This window comes from Glycine max, chromosome 13 (assembly GCF_000004515.6).
Source record: "Glycine max cultivar Williams 82 chromosome 13, Glycine_max_v4.0, whole genome shotgun sequence".
Taxonomy (NCBI): domain Eukaryota; kingdom Viridiplantae; phylum Streptophyta; class Magnoliopsida; order Fabales; family Fabaceae; genus Glycine; species Glycine max.
Window position 1 is genome coordinate 20,826,459 of NC_038249.2, and position 21,956 is coordinate 20,848,414.

Consider the following 21,956-nt stretch of genomic DNA (forward strand, 5'->3'; position numbering starts at 1 on the left):
TCTCTAACAAACATACTATTAATCTCTAAAATAAAGAAAGTTAAAAAAAATGTTTAGTTTATCTTTTATATAAATTTAATGATAGACATTCATTACTAGTAAGTTATTGATTTAAGTAAAATTGGATTTCATCTTTTCAAACTATCTTAAATTTGAGTGTTATAAATATAAAAATGTAATTGAAAAAAAAATCTTATTAAAATTGATCAATAAGATTTTTAGAAAAAGACTAATTCTAATAAAATTGATAAATATATGAATAACATGATTTAAAAAAAGACATTCATTACCTTTTTTTAAGAAAATGATAAAATGAAGAGACGCTGGTAATGCTACCCGACAAAGCGTCAATAAAATGATAAGGAGATATCACTTAGAGGATTATTGTGTAGATCCAATTTACAAATACTTATTCAAAAAAAAATATTTTTTTTGACATATATTTTTAAAAATTAATAAATGTTTTAGTTAAAATAAAATAAAAATACACCTTTTTAATTAGTATATAAATATTTTTGTATTTCTCCTCCCTCTCCTCTCCACTCATTAATTTGATTTCTAAGTTTCTTATTTGATCCTCTGTATTTGATTTATGATCTAAAGAAACTAAGTATGAATCCTGTAAATACCCGTAGACATGCCATGTACTTGTTTCTCTCTGTCTATTTTCCGTATAGATTTGCCTACGGAACGGTGGAAAGGGAGGGAACAGAGACTATCATGATATCAGCCTCACCCATTACGGGTCACATCGCTTATCCCTGACCTCTGCACCTTTTCCTTTTTCTGTATACCCTTTCAATGTGAGTGAGAAGATGGGGTGTGTGAAAGCATAAGCATTGGACATGATAGCAATATAGCTAACTAACCAACCTTGCTGTTTTAACAGAAATGGCCGGCTTTAATGAAGCACCAACTGTCGTTTCATTACTCCGGCGTTGCCATTAACCTATTCCCAGGTTGTCTCTGTTGCTGATAATATATTTATCCATGTAAAGTACTGTAACACAACACAGACCAAAAACCAAAACTTTTTTACAACTAGCAACCCAACATATCGATCACCTCCATCATTCGTTCAATCAAAACTCTCTCACCCGTTCGAGAGAAAGATCGAAGACGTGCTTCAAAAGCAAGCAATCTCATTGATCAATTCAATGCATGCTACAGTCAAAATTAAACCCACCACCCATTTAATTTCCCTGCAACTCCTTTTTTTATCAATGAGTGTCAGCTTTTCAAGTATGGCCCTCAAGTGAAGCGGCACGTGGTGAAGCTCCATCGAAGGAGAATTTCTCTAATCCCAAGTGGGTTTTTTTCTAGACTAGAGAGGTGTGTGTGAATGTGTTAGGCTAGGTTGCCATGTCACTGTCTAAGGAACAGAATGTTGTGCTTTTGGCACCATATTTTACCCATGGATCATTTATGTTCAAATTCCGTTTGGTTTGAATAACCTACATATTGTCAAGTAGAATTGAAGTCAATTAATGAGGTTTGGTGAAGTTTCTGACCACAGAGATGTGATGTATCAAATTCAAAGTCTTTTACTGCATATCCGAGGTACCATACTTAATATAATGTCCTATTCCTAGCCATAAACCCCCTCTTATTACACTCACCACACCCCACCTCTTTCCCTAATAATAATATCAACACCAACTCCTCCTTTTCTTCTTCTTCATTCATTCCCTCTCTTCCCTTCTCGCCTTCTCTCTTGGCTTTTCTAATCTGTGTTGTGCCTCTTTATCTCTTTTGCCCCCTCTTCTAAGTCAAACACTGGTGCTGTTTTTTAATTAGTAAGGTTGGTGAGATGAGAATAGCAGAGCTGATACTTGTGTTGTGCCTTTTGTTGTGGGCTTGTATTGCGTCCAACACTGTGGCAAGGAAGACCGTTCTTGTTAGCAATTTGTTTGGAGGAGCAAAGAACAAGAAAACGAGTAGTGTGCTACCTGATAGTGCCCACAAATGCAACCGCAAGAGACACGTGTCTTGCTATGATAACAACACCACATCATCAGAAGACAAAAGACTCGTTCCCACAGGTCCAAATCCATTGCACAACAGGTAGAAGTAGAAAGTAGAACCACCGCAGCTTTGCGCACAACACATCATGAATCGTCATCATCTCTCTTCCATTGAGTCATATTTCTAGCTAAGCTAATATATATTGCTATGTCTTAAATGTGATTTTTTGGAAGAAATGTGCACTTTTTCTTCCAAATTCACAGTTGAATTCCACCCTCCCCCTTTTGTTGTTTGGTTTCCTTTTCATTGTCTTGTAAATGAGTTATTATTGAAAGGTTTCTAATTTCTTTGGCTCTATCGTTGCTGATAGCTACCTTAAATTGTATTCTTATATGTGGCCATAGAAGCAGGCTCGCAGCATGTTAATGCTGCAACTTTTTCATGTTTGTGCTAGTTGTGTGTTTAAGCTAGCTCCCCCGAGTATGGACCAAATTAACCAAAAATGTTCATATTTTTTGTCTCTTTTCTTCGATGAGAGCGCAACAATCTTTTTTATTTATTTTCAATGTATGAAATGGTGCGAAGAAAGGAAACAGAATTATGAGAAAATGACATAGAACAAGAGGAGATGTTACGTAAGTTTTGGCTGGGGCGCTGACAATCCTGAAAAATGAAAATTTTAATTTTAATTTTTGAAAGTAAAATAAAAAACAAATTTATTCATTTGTTGACTTTCGCCGGATATCGTTAATAAAAAAGCCTACACATTCATTTATTTGTTGACTTATCGTTCAAAGACAAAAATATTTATTTATCTAAAATATAATTTAATTTTTATCTTATTTTTAAATTATTATAAATATAACATTATAATAAATACTTAAAAAAATAAGAAAATAAACATAAATTAGAACAAATATAATAATTAGTATAATTTGTCTATTATTTTAAAATTTCTTATGTAATAATACATTATCCAAAATATGATTTTCATACAAAAATCCACAATCATTAAGTTAATTCTCATAAAAAAAATGAGATTTAGCTTGATTTTGTGATTACCTTATGTTATCACAATAAAATGATGAATTATGTTTACCAATCAATGTTATATTTATTATTATGTTTGTTTTAAATTATGCTCATTTTTTTATTTTTGTTAAGTGCGTATTATAATGTTATGCTTACAACGATTAAAAGATGAGAGAAAATAAAAATTAAATTATATTTTGGATAAATAATTATTTTTATCGATAAATATGTAGAACACTAATGGATGAATGAATTCGTTGTATTTTTTTCACTTTTAAAAATTAAAATTTAAATTTTATCTGAGACAACTCTATCCACATTCTACACATTCAAGAAAAAAATAATTATTTCTCCAAAAAAAAAATAAGGGGCTTGCATGTGACCCATGATTTGACTTGGGTTGTTAATAAATAAACGGCATTCAATTAAAAGCTCAACCCAATCCGCGGACTAGTTCGTATAACTGGCGGTTCATATAGGTTACGTTTGAGAAAATTTAGGTTGTTCCAAATGCAGTTTTTTTACTACTTGATCTCATTAAACATTAATTTCAACTGTACGATAAATAAGTTGGTCTGAGCGTTAATGAGTAATTAAACATGCTAATACTGCATGCCTGTTAAATCTTATGAATCTAATTCTCCCTTGTATGATTTTAATCTTTCAATTCGTACCCGTGGGACTTTAACATGCATGCAAGATGCATCATTTTTTCCTCTCTTTTTTTCATTGAATAGTTTAATATATGCTTATTTTATTGATTAAAGAGATAAGGGCATTAAGTAATGAGTCAAAATGGATAAACGAGGATCCCTAATTTGACAGATCCGTTTAATTTGCAGGGAACCGGATCCGTTGAATAGTGATATGTCGTAGGGTGTGTAGCCAGGCCTACATTGAATGGGTGGATGGGGAGAATTGAATGTGGTGCTGGTGCCTGTGACACTGTGGGTTATTTTATCTGCCATGCAGTATTAATTGGAAGGGAAGGATTAACACACATCACACTTTTTACTTTTGTCTTTGTCTCCCTGTTTGTATCCCACCAAAAGCTACTTTTTGACATAAACCATGGTGCTTTTCCATTCTTGTTTACGGTCCCTTTCTGTCGTTGTATATCTCGAGGCTATGCACATAGAATTGTATTGTATGTATCACCTCATCCCTTTTGGCAATTCTAAAGAGTCAAAACACTATTATAAACAGAAGAGCAATGGGTATGGAGAAAGAATAATCAAAGAGGATATGAAAAAAAATTGCATGCCTTCTTCCTCTCTTTTTGTCTCTCTCACTCAGAATTTCTTGCCACACGGAGAACATTACATGCTTTGATAGTTGTCTTATGGAGGCTTTAGACGAGGGAGAAGATAGGACTAGGATTAGAAAGAAAGGTATGATGTGGAAAACTGGGAGAGAATGATTTGGTTATCTTTGTCTTTTGTGGCATTGGTAAACATATTGTGTTCTGTGTGTGTGTGTGGTTTTTTAAATCAAATGCGCAGCGTGATATCGGAATGGGATTTTTTTTCTTAATATAATTAGAAGAAAAAAAATATGTATTTTGATCTATGAGATAAGCATAATATGTTCTGATTAATATGTTACTTGTACACAAAAAGTATTTAACTTCATTAAAAAATCATACACTTTATTGTGATTAATTATTTGTAGCATTTATTTATCATAAGATATCAGTTAATATATCATTTTTTTTCTTGACAGAAAGAATGTAGAGACTAGAGACGATTAGTTGTGCCCTTATTTATTGCTCTTTGAATTACAAACTGGCAGTGTTATGTTTTAAAAAAGAAAAATTGTATAACTGGATCTACCATCAATGTTGAACAGTATAGCTCCATTCACAAAGTACTCAACAGATGGGTTTTCTTCGAAGTAAAATAATAGTGACCGAGATTGAACTTGTGGATCCAAAGTTATGTTTATACAAAACACGTAGTTTCTAAATTTCCCAAATTAGTTGTAAAATAATAATGACCAAGGATGTGTTTGGAACACAAATATAAACAGGGGTTCATACTTTCCAAAGCATGAAATTGAGAAGCAAAAATTTATTTACTTTAAATTTGATATTACTATATATTAAACTAGAACAATCACATCCCAATTGATTCACTATTTGATGATAAATTCAAAGTTTAATGTTTATACAAAAATAAACACTCATTTAAAATTGACCATGTTTTTAGTAATTAGTACAAACAATTTATATTTTTATCTAATTATAAATTATTATTTATTGTAGAATGGCTGATTTTTATAATAATTATTTTAAAAGATAAAAAATGATTTTTTTATTGACTAGTAGTGTAAAAGTTTTAATTTTTTTTTTAATTTTGTCTTAATTAAATATTTTCACAAATTTTAGTTATAAACATTTTTTGACCCCTCTAACCTAGTCAGTGCATTTTAACTTTTAAGTAGTAAATTATGAAATTATAAACATTGATTAAAAAATTAATGGAGTTTGTTTTTATAGTATTATATTATATGTATATTTATTATCATAATCTTAATCGTTTTTTAATCTACATTTGTAACTGAATGTTATTCTTTAATCAAGACTATACGGGAGTCAAAACTCAAAACGTACACTTTGATGTGTTTTTTATAATAAAACCCAAGCCTGGATTTAATTTTGCTAAAAAGAAGATAAAAATTGATAGAACTTTTTTATGCATAGTATACCTTTTATTATTAGAAGAGGGATCAATCTTCTTCAAAAGTAACTTTTCATCCAAACTATTATTTCATTAAAATCTAATGATTAAGATGACCTATCCATTATAGTTATTAGATTTCAAGAAAATCAACACTAAAGATGAAAAATAGTTTTAAAAAAATTATTCTTTAAGTAAGTTGATTCATCCTCTTTTTAACAAAATTAGAAGAAATCAACTTACTATAAAAGTAACTTTAAAAAAATTATTTTTCATCTCAACCATTAAATTTAAAATATACGAAGATAAGAAAAATGTTTGGTTATAACTACTACTTTTTCTTTACGTACACTGGGAGAAGAAAAAAAGATTTTTTTAGGTGTAAAAAGAGCATATTAAAACTTGTTGGAAAAAAAAAATTCATAATTCTATACGTAAAGTTTTTAAGGTATAGAGTATGTAATTTCTTGAGAGCAAACACCTATCAGGAGCCTTACTGCAAAAACTCCAAAGAACTCCCTACAGGATATGTATATTCTTTTTGCAACTAAAGTTGAATTTCTGCCAATATTATTTGTAAATATATGCGAAGGAAGAGATAGGTACACAATTTGCAATGAACATGAGATGCTTCATTTCCAAATATATACATATACAATAATACACCTAAAGCAAATTAATGAAATCCATATACTTTGTCCGGGCCTTTGACCTAATATCTCTTTCCTTCTTTCAAGGAAATGGTTCCTTATTTGACAGGACCAAGTGTGCTCTAGAATCTAGAGTATTGGTGCTTTACGTGGGGATGCCACCGCAATTGTGAAAGCCTCGGATATGCCTTCCCATGAGTGGTACTCATCATCCATTACGCGCCTTATCGAAGATTGGCCTCATGGGTGTTGTAACCATACATGACAAGAAAAATTCATACCCGTGATTATCTCTTTCAATCCGTTTCGATTTTGACGGGTAATATTTAAGTTGATCGGGTATGGATTCAGGTTTTTTCCGATAATCAAAAGTCGGATAGGGTAAAAGATTACTATATCTGTCCCGACCCCGAATCTGCCCCGTCATTTAAAATTTTTAAAATTTTTGCGCAATTTAATCAAAAGACCTAAAATTTTTATTACTAGTTAATTTTATTTTAGAATTTTTATATAATTTAATATATTTTTTTTAATGATTTTTGTAAATACATGGGTTATAATAAATTTATTGATATATAAATAATTAAAAATAAATGTTTAACAATTAATTTATTTTTTCTAAAATCAAATTTTTAATATTTTCTTTAAAAAAATTATTTTTTTAATTTAAATTAAATACTCAGAGATACCTACTACCCAAGAATGAGATAATAAATTTTAACCTCATCGAATATGAATAGGAGGATATGTTTGGGGAGTTGGGTCGGGAGACCATACCGGTTGCCGCCCCTCCCCATTGCTTGGTTGTAACCATTTCAACTTTGAATGTCAACATTGCTACGATCTCTGACATGGCAGGCCTCAAATCCGCGTGTGGCTAAAGGCATAACAAGGCCACGTGGAATGTTTGCATGACATCCTTTTCTTCTATGCCATGTTCCCGCAGTTTTGGATTCACAATCTCTACCAACATTGACTTCTCATAAAGTTTCCATGCCTGTGATCAAGATTCATTTATACAAGCATCATCTGAGGGACAACATGGTATAGTTGTACAAATAATAAGTGAAGGTTTAGTAGAATTAAGTGATAACCATGGTTTTAATTGCGGTTTGCATCCGCAATTGCGGCCACAACCTAAAAGTATTTTGAATCACTGCAATTATATCATTACCGTAATTGCGGCCGCATTTTTTCTGCAATTACCCGCAACATAAAGGTTTAGTTTTTTCACTGACTACAATTGCGACCGCAACCGCAATCATGTTGATAACTTACATATTCGGGTAGGTACTGCTGTTCTGATGGTAAAGTATTTTTCCTACAACTGATGATTTCAAGCACAAGAACTCCAAAACAATAGATGTCTGCCTTTTCAGACAATTCTCCTCTAATGGCATACTCGGGAGCTGTATAACCTCTGACCAAATAAGACAAGAAAGATCATCAATAAAAAATCTTGATGATTAAAGACAAAGTATATATTGAATTCGTGGATCTTTAATTAAAATCATTAGATAAGTGTCGATGATAAAAATCTTAAGAGTTTAGATGTTTATGCATACAAGAGTCAAGATTAAAAAATGATAGCTGCTAAAGGTGATTTGTGTTGATCATATTGGTTGAGGTGTCTCCCCACCATTAAAACTCAACAAAATTGAAAGTTTTAAAAGTCTTGGTAGTTGGCAGCACTAAAATTAATCATATGATGAGTACAATGAAATATTTTTACTATTTGTGAGTGATGAACATTATTGGCTATATGATATATATTTAACCAGTGATCAATGCTTTTGAGGAGCATCGTTTGAATAAAGGGCTTACAATGTTCCTGCGAACTGAGTGCTAAGGTAAGCTTGGTCTTCAGGGAAGAACCTAGCTAGCCCAAAGTCTCCAATCCTAGGCTGAAACTTTTCATCAAGAAGAATGTTGCTCGCTTTGATGTCTCGGTGAACAATTCTTAAAAGTGAATCCTCGTGAAGGTATTGCAATCCCCGTGCTACACCAAGAATAGTTTGGAATCTAGTGCTCCATTTCAGAAATTGATCACTCTTTCCCGATCACAGATGCATCCAAATTAGGAATTACTATTTCCTTAAAACTATTCAGTTCTTTGAATTACTCATGACACATTGGACATGATATACAGTATACACAAGATCTACAATTTCAACGAAAGTACTTATTTTACATATAATAGACAGCATGCTGACAAGAGTGACAGTTGATATGAAATAAAGAAGGATAACATATATTATGAGGTCCAAACTTCTGTTCTTCATAGTATCCTTTGAGGGCCATCTGAGCAACATCCGAGAAGGCGAACCAGATTTTTGTGTTGGATGCTTGTGATCATTCTCACTTCTGCCAGAAATTCTTTTTCTCCTTGTTGAGACTTGTCAGGAGACAATGTCTTGACTTAAGTCTTCCATCTGCCAACTTTCCCTGTCAAAATAATTTGAATTTCAGAATGATAACCACAATAGGAGTACATACATTTATGCCAGGCTCAACTACCAAACATAAGTGTTCTTTAACACCCCATTAATGTGAATTTCAACAAACTGTCCACTGTCTTCTTAAAATTTGAAATTATAGTAATATAGTTAGGAGAATATTAACAAGTGCTTTTAGTGATCTTCTTAATGAATCAAAACTGAAAAGCCTTTACCGACACACCTTACCCTGATTTCCAGTACAAATCCACATGATTTCTATTAAATTTTTTCTATTTATTATTCCTTAATCAGGCCCTTAGGACACTCTTTAAAAGGACTCGTGCATCATGATTAAGAGATCAGGTTCTAAAATCAACAAACAAAAATGGCTATTAAAGCAAGTGACATTAGATTTAGTACCTATACCTGATAGACAGGCCCAAATCCACCACTTCCAAGAAGATTTCGAGGATGGAAATTCTTGGTGGCTCTCCTCAATGTCCGGAAGTCAAAGTAGCTAAATGTCCGAAGGTTCCCACTAATGAACTCCATTGGTCCTGTAAACATAATGGAACTTCAATAAAGGCCTTCAATGGTACACTGTAAACATGAGTATATTTTAAGTGTCAAATATTTTGTATGCTTTCTGACAACTACCTAACTGTCTTATATTTGGGACTATCATCTTCATCACCTCTGACGATTCAATATATTTCCCTTTTGGTAAGTGCCAAGCACAAATAACAGAAGTATGATCATTCATTAGAAGCACAACTAACAACAAAATTAACCAAATGTGCTGCAGGCATATTATAGATAATTGAGGTAGTAAATATTTTTGCTTTGTATGCTATGGTTTTATTTATGATGCTATCCTCAAATTACCATTCTGTTGACTTGTCAGAGCTGTGTTCTCATCACCTTTGCTGGCCGTTTAATACGCCTCCAAAATATAAACACAAGAATCCGCAATATGATGAGCACTACAATCCCTCCAAGGAAGAAGAACACTCCAGGGTTATGGCGTGAAGGACTAGGAGATTTCTCTACAGTCAGTGGGTCACAAGACTTCATCATTATTAGAACTTTTAACTTAAGAACATGGAAAATCTGAGAAAACTCAAAGAACCCTTTTATACATCCTATTTCGAATGCCTTGATTTTCACAATCATCAAATGTATTATTTGGAATATATTTTCTCAAGCATGTATTGTGAGACTGAACCACGTTATCCTGACCAATCTTCATTATTTCTTTTTTCGTAAATTGAAAAAATGTGACTATATGTCATGTGGGGATTAGTCTGAGACTACATGGTTCTAAATCATATAATAATTTCTCGTGAGACATGGATTGTAATTGGACAATGGTTAGCAAGCTATAATGAGTAATGATAAACAATCTAAATGTATGATGCACATAATGCATGAATTTGCAATGTTTATGTTAATGAAACAACTAAGAACTAAGTACAAATACAAGTTGAGAGAATAGAATGAAATGAAACCTCGGAGTATTCTTCGAGGCATTCTTGGGGACAGAAGCAAGCATTCTGGTTGAACCGTGTTGGTCAATATTGTCATGGCCAAATATGAAAGGGTTAAGTTCAACAACTGGCAACAGCAACCATTTTCCGATGTTTTTTCTAGCTGGTTTTGTATTTACTAATTCTTTGTTGTTGCCAATTTTTATGTTGGAAAACAAAAAAGAAAGTTGGAGAAGCATTCTATTCTAAGGGTGTCCCATAGAATTGATGGAAACAATGTAATAGTAATATTGTCGGACATTGCAATTGGGGGCATATACAGATGCGGTTATTGTGTGATTGTTAAGTTATAAATAAATAAGAATGAGAGAGATTCTCTCTTATTTTCTCCATCACAATGAAAGGTTGGTTTAGTTGTTATATGCAAGAAAATGTTTGATAGACATTTGATGTGTTATTTTAAAACTTAAAAGAGTAAAAAAAAAAAGAAGATAAATATGACAAAATTTATGATATGATAAAAAAATAAAAATATTAATAGAATGTTTAAAATAAAAGATGATATATATGTTATTTAGGTATGTAACACACTCCTCAGTTCACTATGAAACATTCTCAATTCTTTTTTTTAGTTTATTATCTTTTTCATGGGTGCATTCTTAATTATTTTTTCAGTTCCAATGCCGGCTTGCCTTGCCACTTGTCGCTTTCCGCGTCCGTGGTTTCTCCCCAGTTACCACCGCTGGACCCATTGGCCGTACCTTGTCTTTATTATTGGGAGTTCCTATTCTCACTTCCAAAATTCTTATTCTTACTCCAATATTTATAAAATTACCTGCCTACCCTCCTCACTTTCTCACACTCCCAACCCTTTTCCTTCCTCTCTCACAATCTTCCCCCTTCCTGTCACGTTCACTCACGTTTTCTTCACAATTTGGCGCGTATTTTTTATTTCGTATCAACGGAATCATATTTATGTGGGAATGCTATTTTTGAAAATTAGTAAAAACTTAAAATCCACCTACGTGTGTGGTGACAATATCAAAATACTGGTGAAAATAACAAACCCTTATTTATTTGAATGAATCTAAAGTGTAGGAAATTTCAGCCCAAGGCACATGCTCATAGCTCAAGGCATTTTCTTCCTGCAACATCTTTTTTCAATATACCAGTGGTGAGAGGAAGGGAGAAGATCGTGAGTCAATCATGTTAAAAAATAATTGATGTCGTTATATATAACATTAAAATTTTTAATGTATATTTAATACACATATAAGTTTGTATAATAAATTTTTAACAATTAATTTTGATCTAATAATATATTTTTACATATATAATATATGAGTCATATAGATTGTCAATCCGTATAAATTCGTATGGTCCTATATGAATTGTCAATCCATAAGGTTAATCTGTATGATTCATACTGATTGACAATTCGTATGACCTATACAAATCGAATAGGAAAAAAAAAAGTAAATTTAATTTTTTAAAGAATATGTTGGATGTAGAAGAAATTTGAATGGTGTAGAAAGAATAATTCACTCCTCAATACCTTCTGGCCTTGTTCCCATTGATTAAAAACAAAAACAAAAAGACTAGTAGACTAAAATAGGAGAGAAAAATTGTAGTGTTTGATGTAGTTCCCCCTTTTTTTCTCTCTTTAAAAGTAAGTTTTTTTGCAGTTAATTTTAAAACACTCTATTTATTTATATTTTTGTTCATTAAAAAAATATTTTTAAGGAAACAAAATAAATAAAAAAAGAGTCATATTTGAAAATTATAAGTCCATGAAGCTCAATTTCAAAGTTGTCAGAGTATTTTGAAGCGAAAAAAAATGTAGATGAAAAAAAATAAGTTATTAAGTTTAAAATGCATTAATTTAAAAGTTTAAAATTAGTTAGTTTATCGGATCATCAAATTCGTTTGAGTTGAAAAAAAATTGAGAACTGAACTAATTATAATTAATTTGGTTTGAATTTTAAATAAAAATGCTAATTAATTGAAACAATTTAATTATTTTAATGAGTTATCAAATTTATCGGGTCAATTTAATTCTATGAACTTCTAGTTTATTATAATTCATGAAAAAAAACTAGTTATTTATAAAAAGAAAGTATTACCTTTAAAAGCATTGATTTCACGAGAAATCACTAATCCCACTGTCAACCATTATAAATTTATATTCCTCTTTTTTAATAAAAGAAAAAAAATCGTAGTACATCCTAGGTGAATTATATACACATAGACGACACGCACTAAAATAAACACCAACCTAGACAAGAAAAAGAACATTTAGCAATTATATATGTTGGAAACAATTTAAATTTTAAATTTTTAGATATTGTTTAAATTTAAAAAGAGATATTGTTTTATTTTTAAGATGTTTAAAATTAAAGATATATTTTATATTCTATAAATTAGATATTTGTTTCTATTTCTAAAATTGTAATGTTAGATTTATATATAAATATCTTTAAGATAAGAAGAATTACTAAGGATCATTATCTTAGGTGAGAGAAATAAGTCATATTAAGAGGAAACGTATAAATATATAGATTGTGAATGTAAAAATGATAATTTAAAATGTATTGGTTAAATAAATTGAAATTGAGTTTGTGAATATAAAAGTAAGAGTCTGAATTATGTTAAATAAATTTGTGATTTTTTCTATTAATTTCATTTATGATATTATCTATTATTCTTAATTATGTGAATTTTGAATAATGATAATAATAAGAGTTTGTCATTTTTCTCCACCAATATATATGTTAACAAATACTATTTGGTAGTGGAAGGTGATTGGATTCGGATGTGGAAGTAGATTGCTTTAAGTTCTGACCATGCACATCATGGAAGACAAAATTTTGGTAATATGCATGCCTCCTGTAAGTATGCATGTTTTGACTCGAACAATAATTGGGTGTTGTGAAGCTTATGTTAACCAATCTCTACATAACTGTTGGCAAGGATAAACATAAACTGTAGTTTAGAAGTGACCTCTCACCAAACTACATTTTAATTAAGAACAAGCACATCCAATTCAAATCAAATTGTGTATATATAAGCTAGAAGCAACTCCTGTGCACAGGCAAAGAAAAAAATAATCAAAAACAGTAGGTTTGTGCTTTAAAAAGAGAATGTGTAAAACAATAAAATATTTTGAAAAAATTAACATGTCAACACGTGGTAATCAAATTAGAGGCAAAATAATTTTAATATATCTATTGATAATAAAAAAAATAGTATTCCCTCTGTTTTAAAATATTTGTTGTCTAAAATTATTATTTTATACTAACTAAGAAAAAGTAAAAAGCAAATGAAAAAAATTAATAATTTTATAAAATTATCCTTATATCATCATAATTTTTTTTTATAAATTTTTTTATCCACCACCATTGGTATTATAAGAGATATAAATGAAAAAAATATTAATATTATATTAAAAATTAAAATAATAATAACAATTTTTTTCACTTACACGCTAATTACATGAGGCAGAGAGATATTACTAGTTTATTTATGAATCCGCACAATTGTGTGTTGTGAACTTTAGTTTTCTTAGTTTCTTTCTTAATTTCTTGTGTTATTAAAGTTTGATTTTGATTCCCATGATTTTAATTACTACTAAAACATCATCAATGCTTTGAAACTTTAAATTAGTCAAGTAAAGCCTCTTTAATTTACTTTACGTTAATGACTTTCTTAAATTTAAATTTTACTTAAAAGTAATGTGGGATGACACCATTATCATATTGTTGCTGACCAGAAAAAATAATTATCATATCGTTTAAAAATGATAACAGATTAATGTAAGCCAGGCGCAGTGAGAATTAATTATATCACCAGTTTATAAAAAGAGAAATGCTAATATTTACTAACAGAATTTCATCAAATTGATGCACGAAGAGTGTACTTTCTTAAATCATATTTTAACTAATATTTATTTCAACTAATGGTATCAATTCACGTATTCATTCATGCATTTTGTGCGTGAATGCTTCATGCTGAATATCAGTCTTGTTATATAAAAAAAAATATACACATAATATTATTACAATTAAAATAAATAAATGGAATAAAATTTTGAAATCAATATTAGGTGAAAAAATGTACAAATTTCATAGTTTGATGACAAAATCGGCAAAAAACGTGAAAGATAAGTAGCCAAAAAATGCAATTAAACCTTAATATTATAATAATTTTATGGTTTAAGGTTTTTAAAAAAAGAAAATACTTTAATTTAATTATTATGTCAGGATTTAAAATTAATTAACTTAAATTAAAATGAACTAATTATAAATAATAAAAATAAGTTACTTGTTACGAAAAAAAGTGAGTTAATAATAAAAAAACAAAAAAAAACTCCTACATATACTCCAATTCAAAAGTAAATATTAAAACAATGATCTTCGCTCATATGCCATATTAGGATCGGAATTCTCATCCATCATATCTATCGAAATATAGAATTCAATTGTTTGCTATGCTATTATGATTGCTTGAGTTTTCTTTCTTATTCTATTCAGTTGTAAAACTTTGACGCTTTTCAGTAGAAGACATGGATATCACTTCATGGTCACCAATGATCATGTCTACATCCTATTAATTAGTAAAAAGAAATTTCTTTCCTTTTTGACAAAGTAGATTAACATGAAAAAGCTATTGAGGGAATAGCCGACCCCAACTATCCAGAGGATCTCAAATTAATAATTAAACTTGCATAACTAAAAGTGAAAGTTATTAGCATATTTTGATTTCCATTATCTAGCAGTATTAAATTAAATTTTCAATTATTTGCCATGTTTTTGTTGCGTGGGGTTTCTTTGAGATTCAATTCAGCAAAACCACGAGTCTTCTAAATGGAAGACAGCAATATTATTGATAGCAACCAATGACGATGTCACTCAATCCATGATGTTTTTATCTAGAAAGTCAAGTGCCAGAGTTATCTTCTATAAGCTTAATTTTGATAGAATAGACTACCCAACTTGATCATAAGTAGAAAACTCCAAACTCAAACGTTAATTTCTTTTACACATATCATTGCTAATATCCCAGTAAGACGAATTAACAAACAAAATCGACTGACTCTGCACATTGAATTGATGTTGGCATGTACACAATTATTAATTAATTAATCGGTTGGTGATTATTTAATATAAACATAGTTACTAGAGATTATGACATGAGGGCAAATCTTGAGGATCAAATAAAAGAAATTACGCGCTTTGCAGCTTAACAATGGTAGATTAGTCTTATTATTTATTGGTTTTAAATTTTCTGTTTGTCTTCCATTTACATTCTAACTTATCTTTTTGTTGAATAGAATTGAATCATTAATTTCATCTTCTTTTTTTTTTTTTACTATTTTTTCTTTCTCTCGGTTTATATTTGCATTGTTGACATGATATCAAAAACAAACTTGATTCAAGCCACAATTTTCATAGATCCAATTATCAGTCACTACAGTTCGCGTAGTTCATACTACATTAAATGATAATTTTTTGTTTTGCAACAACAGATTCATTCACAATAAATCAGGCTAATTTTTAGACAAAATTAAGATTTAAAGGATTTGATTATTCACTTTGTACGATTGGATCATCGTGACGAGACTAAGAGAGAGAAACACTGTTCGCATTAGCAACTCTTTTTTTTTTGTTTTTCTTTCAATAGTATAGTTGCGTTTTAAACATTCATTATTTTTAAGTTTTCTTTTTTTTTTTATACAAAATTGTTGCTATGCTATTGAAAATTACAAATATTAGATATGTAAATATAGAAACATTATTATTAGTATTAACTACAATGATTATTAGAATCATAACCAATGATTTATTAGATTCTAATAATCATTGGTTATGATTCTAATAATCATTGTAGTTAATACTAATAATAATGTTTCTATATTTACATATCTAATAAATCATTGGTTATGATTCTAATAATCATTGTAGTTAATACTAATAATAATGTTTCTATATTTACATATCTAATAACAAATAAAATGTTGCAAGACAAAGATGTTGCAAAAATTGATTATGATATCCTCTTAATTAGAATTTACTAGTGTTTATACTTTATAATATCAGCAAAAAAAAAGAAAAGAGTACCACTTAAAATGTATTGTTTAACTAAAATCAACAGTATTTCACATAAAAAACTAAAATCAACAATATTAAAGAATCAACTAAAGATAAAATTATAGAAAAATGGATAGTTAAGAAAAACTAATAAAATAATACCTATTTTTAAGGGGGGAAATCACTTAAATCTTGTTAATTGATTAATTAAGAAAATCGTTGTCGTTCCAAATATACTTTAAATCACATAATTAGGCCAGGATAGGCCCTGCCATTATATTATTTATTAGTGCAGATTTGAAATTAATTTTGATATGTTATGAGTATAAAAAACTTTACATTATCAATTAGAAATTACTTTAAATATACTTTTTAAATTAATTATAAAAGTTAACTATTTCATTATATGTAATAATCCAAGACTAAATAGCAGTGTAATTTTTATTTTTTTTACTGTCAATACATTCTAAAAAATATTAATTGGATGTTGAAAATGTCATATTAGGCTTAAAATAACTAATACCAACCAAATAGATCAATAATTATATAAAGCAAGCCTACTTAACATAACATGAAGACTAATCTGGCTTGAGTCATTTAAACTCCTACTTCTAATAAAACTCGAAGAAGTTTCTTTCAAAACGTTATGTAATAGTATTAAAATACACACAGATATTGGAACATTTTGGAATGATAGTCCTTAATCGGCATGGTTAAAAATGAGAAAACAGAGGCTTGATTAAGTCAGAAATTCACAACAAGAGTCCAGAGGAAGGAAATGGTCTTTGGCTAAGAAAACATATGCGATATTCCACTTCTCATAAATGGCGACGAATATATATACATACTACGTTCATAACCAGCTTTGCACGAAAGCAACATTTGACCCGCGAAAGACCCATTTTTGGCAGAAAGCTGATATGAATAAACAACTCATTTCTCTACCTAGCTTCTCCGGCACCTTAAATATATTAACTCCAAAGTCCAAAATACACCAGTGATTCCTTTTATACCGTAATAAATATTCCCCCCACTCAACACCTGTTTCCATTAACACTTTTTTTCCCATCCTAAAAAAATAACCCTTCTTCCTACGTCACATAATTTGAAACTTCCTCCTATGTGTACCACTTATTCTAAAACTTGATGACATAATACGAATAACAACCTTTCAAAATCCATTGTTTTTCTTTGCTACGAAGCTAGCTACGAAAGCTTATCTAGCGACCAAACTATTCCACTCTCAATTTCCCTTGATTACTTAAACAATATCTGGAAAATCATCTCTCAAAAGCTTCTGTATCTCAGATCATGTATGTACCAATTTTAGGATGAAGTTATTAGTCTCACCAAATCGAAACAAATTTGATGTTAGATAAAAAGGTGTTTAATTAAGGCACTTCTTCTTCCAACTGGCAAAAGAGGAACTATTAAAAGCATGTAGTATTTAATAGTATTACCACCAAGTAATTAGTGGAACTATTAACTAAAGGAAGACTACCACCATAACCTAGACAGCTGCCATTTGATTTTGAGGTTTGAAAGCCAATGTTTTCAAGTGCGATAAGTGTATATTTATAATTAATAGTAATATAAACTTTGGGTTGAGAACCCCAAATAATTCGAGAACATTTGGATATATCATCCCTCCTTAGCTGGCAAGGTCCCCACACTCCACCAAAGACAAGTCAACCCACATATCTATCTCTCTTGCACTCTACACGTTTGTAAATTTTTCCCAACCACTTCCACCACCTCCAAACCCCAATGAACCTTCACACTCATAATTGCCTCCTCTTAAAGCACTCCCTATATATAGTTTCTTTCACAACTTTGCATGCACTCCAAGCCCTCACCAAATACTTCTCTTGGCATTTTGTGTCCCTTCTCTCTTTCTCTTGCTCGATATTTTCCAACCAAAATAATTATTAAAACCAAACGTAGCTAGGCACCACTGCTAGGAATGGCAAGTGAGATATTTCTTGCCCTTCTGATCACAACCTTTGTGGTTGCAGCCTCTGCTGGTAACTTCAACCAAGACTTTGAGATAACATGGGGTGATGGTCGTGCCAAAATCCTCAATAGTGGGGAACTTCTCACCTTGTCCCTAGACAAGACCTCTGGCTCTGGATTTCGTTCTAGGAATGAGTACTTGTTTGGAAAAATTGACATGCAACTAAAACTCGTGCCTGGTAACTCTGCAGGCACAGTCACAGCTTATTATGTAAGTGTGCTACCCTGCATGTGGTTCTTTATCAGTCAATTTAGTTATGCCATATCAAATGTTTTGGCACGAAAAATTGAATCAAAAAATAATAATAACTATATATTTGGTTGTAAATGATGCAGCTATCTTCTCTTGGGGATACTCATGATGAAATTGATTTTGAATTTCTGGGTAACTTGAGTGGTGATCCTTATATTCTTCATACAAACGTATTCACACAAGGGAAAGGTAACAGGGAACAGCAGTTCTATCTGTGGTTCGACCCCACCCAGGACTTCCACACATATTCCATTCTTTGGAATCCTCAGAGCATCATGTAAATATATGCATACCTCTTTTCTCTCTTTATGCCCTGCTTCATTAATTGTATAGGATAGCTATAACTTGACCAAAAAACAAAAAATGTAAACTATACTTTATAATCATAAGTTTAATTTAACAGCTTAATTGTTGTTGTCGTTGAAAAAAAATTTAAAATAATTATTATAAAAGTGAAAAAAACTTATATAAAATGGTCTGTCATCATCAGATATAGGTCAAAAACTGTTTACATGTACATAAACAATTTTTAATATTTATTAAAACTTAATTGAGAAGTTAAATAAAGTAATAAACAATAACTAGAAGATATCTGTACTAACTTTATGATTAACCTTTTTTGTTTTGTATTCTCATGTTAGATTCTCTGTGGATGGGACACCCATAAGGGAGTTCAAGAATCTTGAATCAAAAGGGGTTTCTTTTCCCAAAAACCAACCCATGAGGATATATTCAAGCCTTTGGAACGCTGATGATTGGGCCACAAGGGGAGGCCTAGTGAAGACTGATTGGAGCCAAGCCCCATTCACAGCCTCTTACAGAAAGTTCAATGCCCAAGCATGTGTTTGGACTTCTTCTTCAGGCTCATCTTGCTCCTCCAACAATCCATCATCAAACCAAGCATGGTTGAAACAATCACTGGATTCAACAGGGCAAGCTAGGATTCAGTGGGTCCAAAAGAACTACATGATTTACAACTACTGCACTGACACTAAGCGTTTCCCACAGGGCCTTCCTCCTGAGTGCACAATCGCATGAAAACAAAACTATTTCATATTATAAACCTCTCATACCTCATGAATTCATTTTTTTTTTCTTGTCTTGTGTAAATTAATAAAAACACTATAGGGCTCCTCGGTTTATACTTTATATGCATCTATTGTCTGTGAAATAGTGTGCAAATGAGATTCGTTGTAATTTTGGTTTTTAATAAATTTGTTGGAGAGTTATAAATTAAAAAATAAAAAGAATTGTGCGCTTAAGGTTGCGTTTTCTTCATCTTTTTGGTTACGATGTTTTTTTTTTTTTTGTTACGTGTGATTTTCAACATCTTCTTCCTCTAAAGGTCAGAGGTCAAATAAAAATCTAAGAAAAAACAGAATGTTGTTTAGCATAATATTAAAGAATAAAATTCACATGAATTCAAATAGGAAAATTATCTTGACTCAGTCAATACTAAAAAAGTAAAAGAATATATTTTATGTTTTTGCTGGGTCAACAAAAATCCAGATTAATGTTGAATAGGTAAAAGCCTTTCCTGGTTAAATTTTTTTTCTTTGTCCTCTTGGTTTAGTTTCTTTTACCATACATATTATCAGTTTAGTAAATGTTTGCAAACTTCGACTTTTGAAGATTTTGATTTTATAAAATTAAATTTGATTAAAAATGCATTTAAAAATATGTGATTATAATGGAAGTAATTTAGTTTATATATCTTGATAAAAAAAAGTACTTTTAAATACACAATTGTCAATCAAATATGTAAAATAATATCAATAAATAATATAGGTATTAATAATATAATATTTTTTAGACCATCATCTACTCGTAAAGCCGTTATTCAAGGTAAAAATATTTATTTACTTTTATTATAATTACTTTAAAATTTATACTAAATATATTTATGATTTGATTAGTAATGTAAAATCTTTTACATTCATAATGTTGGTACATGTTCATTAAATTCAAATTAATCATAACATTGATTTTGAATATATTTTTACAACAAAATAGTTATGAATATATTTTGGTCAATATAAATGCAACTGAGTATTTTTTTATCTTATAAATAATAAAATATTAATTATAACCAAATCATGATTTAAGATGCATGATTAACTCTTTACAAATTTATCAAAGATATTTAGCATAAATATCAAAATCCATTTAAGATGAGTAAAATACATGGTTATAAGAATATCTACAATGTAAGATCCCTCTTTAAGTTTTTAAATGGATCTTATTTGTGCACATCATTCATTTTTACCTTTTTCAATTTAAGTATCTCTATAAGATCAATTTAACAGAGGTGAGGTTATGTCACATACCTGATGTTCGGATCTCAATATTAATATGATATTTTTATTTTAGATAAAAATAAAATATGATATTAACATTCAAAAACATTAAACAAAATCTAGACAGAGATAAAATAATTTAAAAAATAAAAAAATCATGAGTGATTTAATTTAATAATTTAATAAATTATGTGATCCAAAAATTAATAATATATTTTATATTTAATAATTAATATATATATATATATATATATATATATAATAAATTAAATTATATGATATGATTGTATTGGGTTAGGTCAAGTTAAAAAAAATAAAACCCATTACATAATTTATTTATAATTGGATCTTAATTGAATTAAGTCATGTTTGATCTAAATAATACTTTAGAAACTCAATCCAATATAATTGGATAGGTTGGATGATAAATCTAAATCCATGATCACCTCTAACATTTTCCTATTTAACTGTGGATGGAAATCCCAATAATAGCAAACTGTGACCGTTTGACCGTTAGATGTAATATTTAATTTTTGGTGGGACCTAATTAAGAATAAAAAAAAGTATTAAATTGGACTTGGAGAGAATAGATACTTATGAGATGTTTGTATTGAGAAGAGTAAAAATAAGCTTTGTGTACTTGTAGGATCCATTTAAGAACTCAATTAGAAGTATTGAGTATTTGAGTTGGAGATGATCTAAGCATACAACCTCTCTAACCCAACTCGGCAAACACCTGTACAAAAATTAACTAAATGAGCCCTACTTATATATATCTCCCATTCTTGCTCTTTATTTTTTTATAATAAAGAAAAGGTTACTTTCTCTAACATTTCTGGCCCTGCTCAGATTAGGATCGACTCCTTATTTCTTAAGTCTGTGCAGGATATGCTGTTGGAATTGCTCTACCCGAATTTTGTTTTTTTCAAACAAAGGCTAAATTTTTATAAAAGTAAGATTTAAAGCAACTTCTTTATCTTCTTACAATGAAGTTCTTAAATGAAATAATAATTTAAATATTTCCTCTAGTTTAATAATAACTTAAATCACTTTGATG

The 21,956-nt window shown here is 29.9% G+C and overlaps 1 protein-coding gene and 1 long non-coding RNA gene across 3 annotated transcripts; one reads left to right on the top strand and one right to left on the bottom strand.

Annotated features, from left to right (window-relative positions):
• Positions 1 to 7,018: 7,018 nt before the first annotated feature.
• Positions 7,019 to 10,551, bottom strand: LOC106795542 (uncharacterized). Of its 2 annotated transcripts, none has more exons than XR_005887809.1 (5): positions 10,272 to 10,551; positions 9,649 to 9,809; positions 9,190 to 9,320; positions 8,150 to 8,770; positions 7,019 to 7,745 (listed from the first exon to the last, which is right to left on the bottom strand). It is a non-coding gene; the product is annotated as an uncharacterized lncRNA (long non-coding RNA). The 2 variants fall into 2 exon arrangements; XR_005887810.1 differs by having other exon boundaries at positions 9,184 to 9,320.
• A 7,626-nt stretch (positions 10,552 to 18,177) lies between these two features.
• On the top strand, positions 18,178 to 19,864 carry LOC100807063 (probable xyloglucan endotransglucosylase/hydrolase protein 23-like). The gene is made up of 3 exons (NM_001255560.2): positions 18,178 to 18,560; positions 18,686 to 18,879; positions 19,244 to 19,864. The coding sequence occupies exons 1-3, from the start codon at positions 18,300 to 18,302 to the stop codon at positions 19,638 to 19,640; spliced, it is 852 nt and encodes a 283-aa protein (NP_001242489.2). The 5' UTR covers positions 18,178 to 18,299; the 3' UTR covers positions 19,641 to 19,864.
• The last annotated feature ends 2,092 nt before the right edge of the window (positions 19,865 to 21,956 follow it).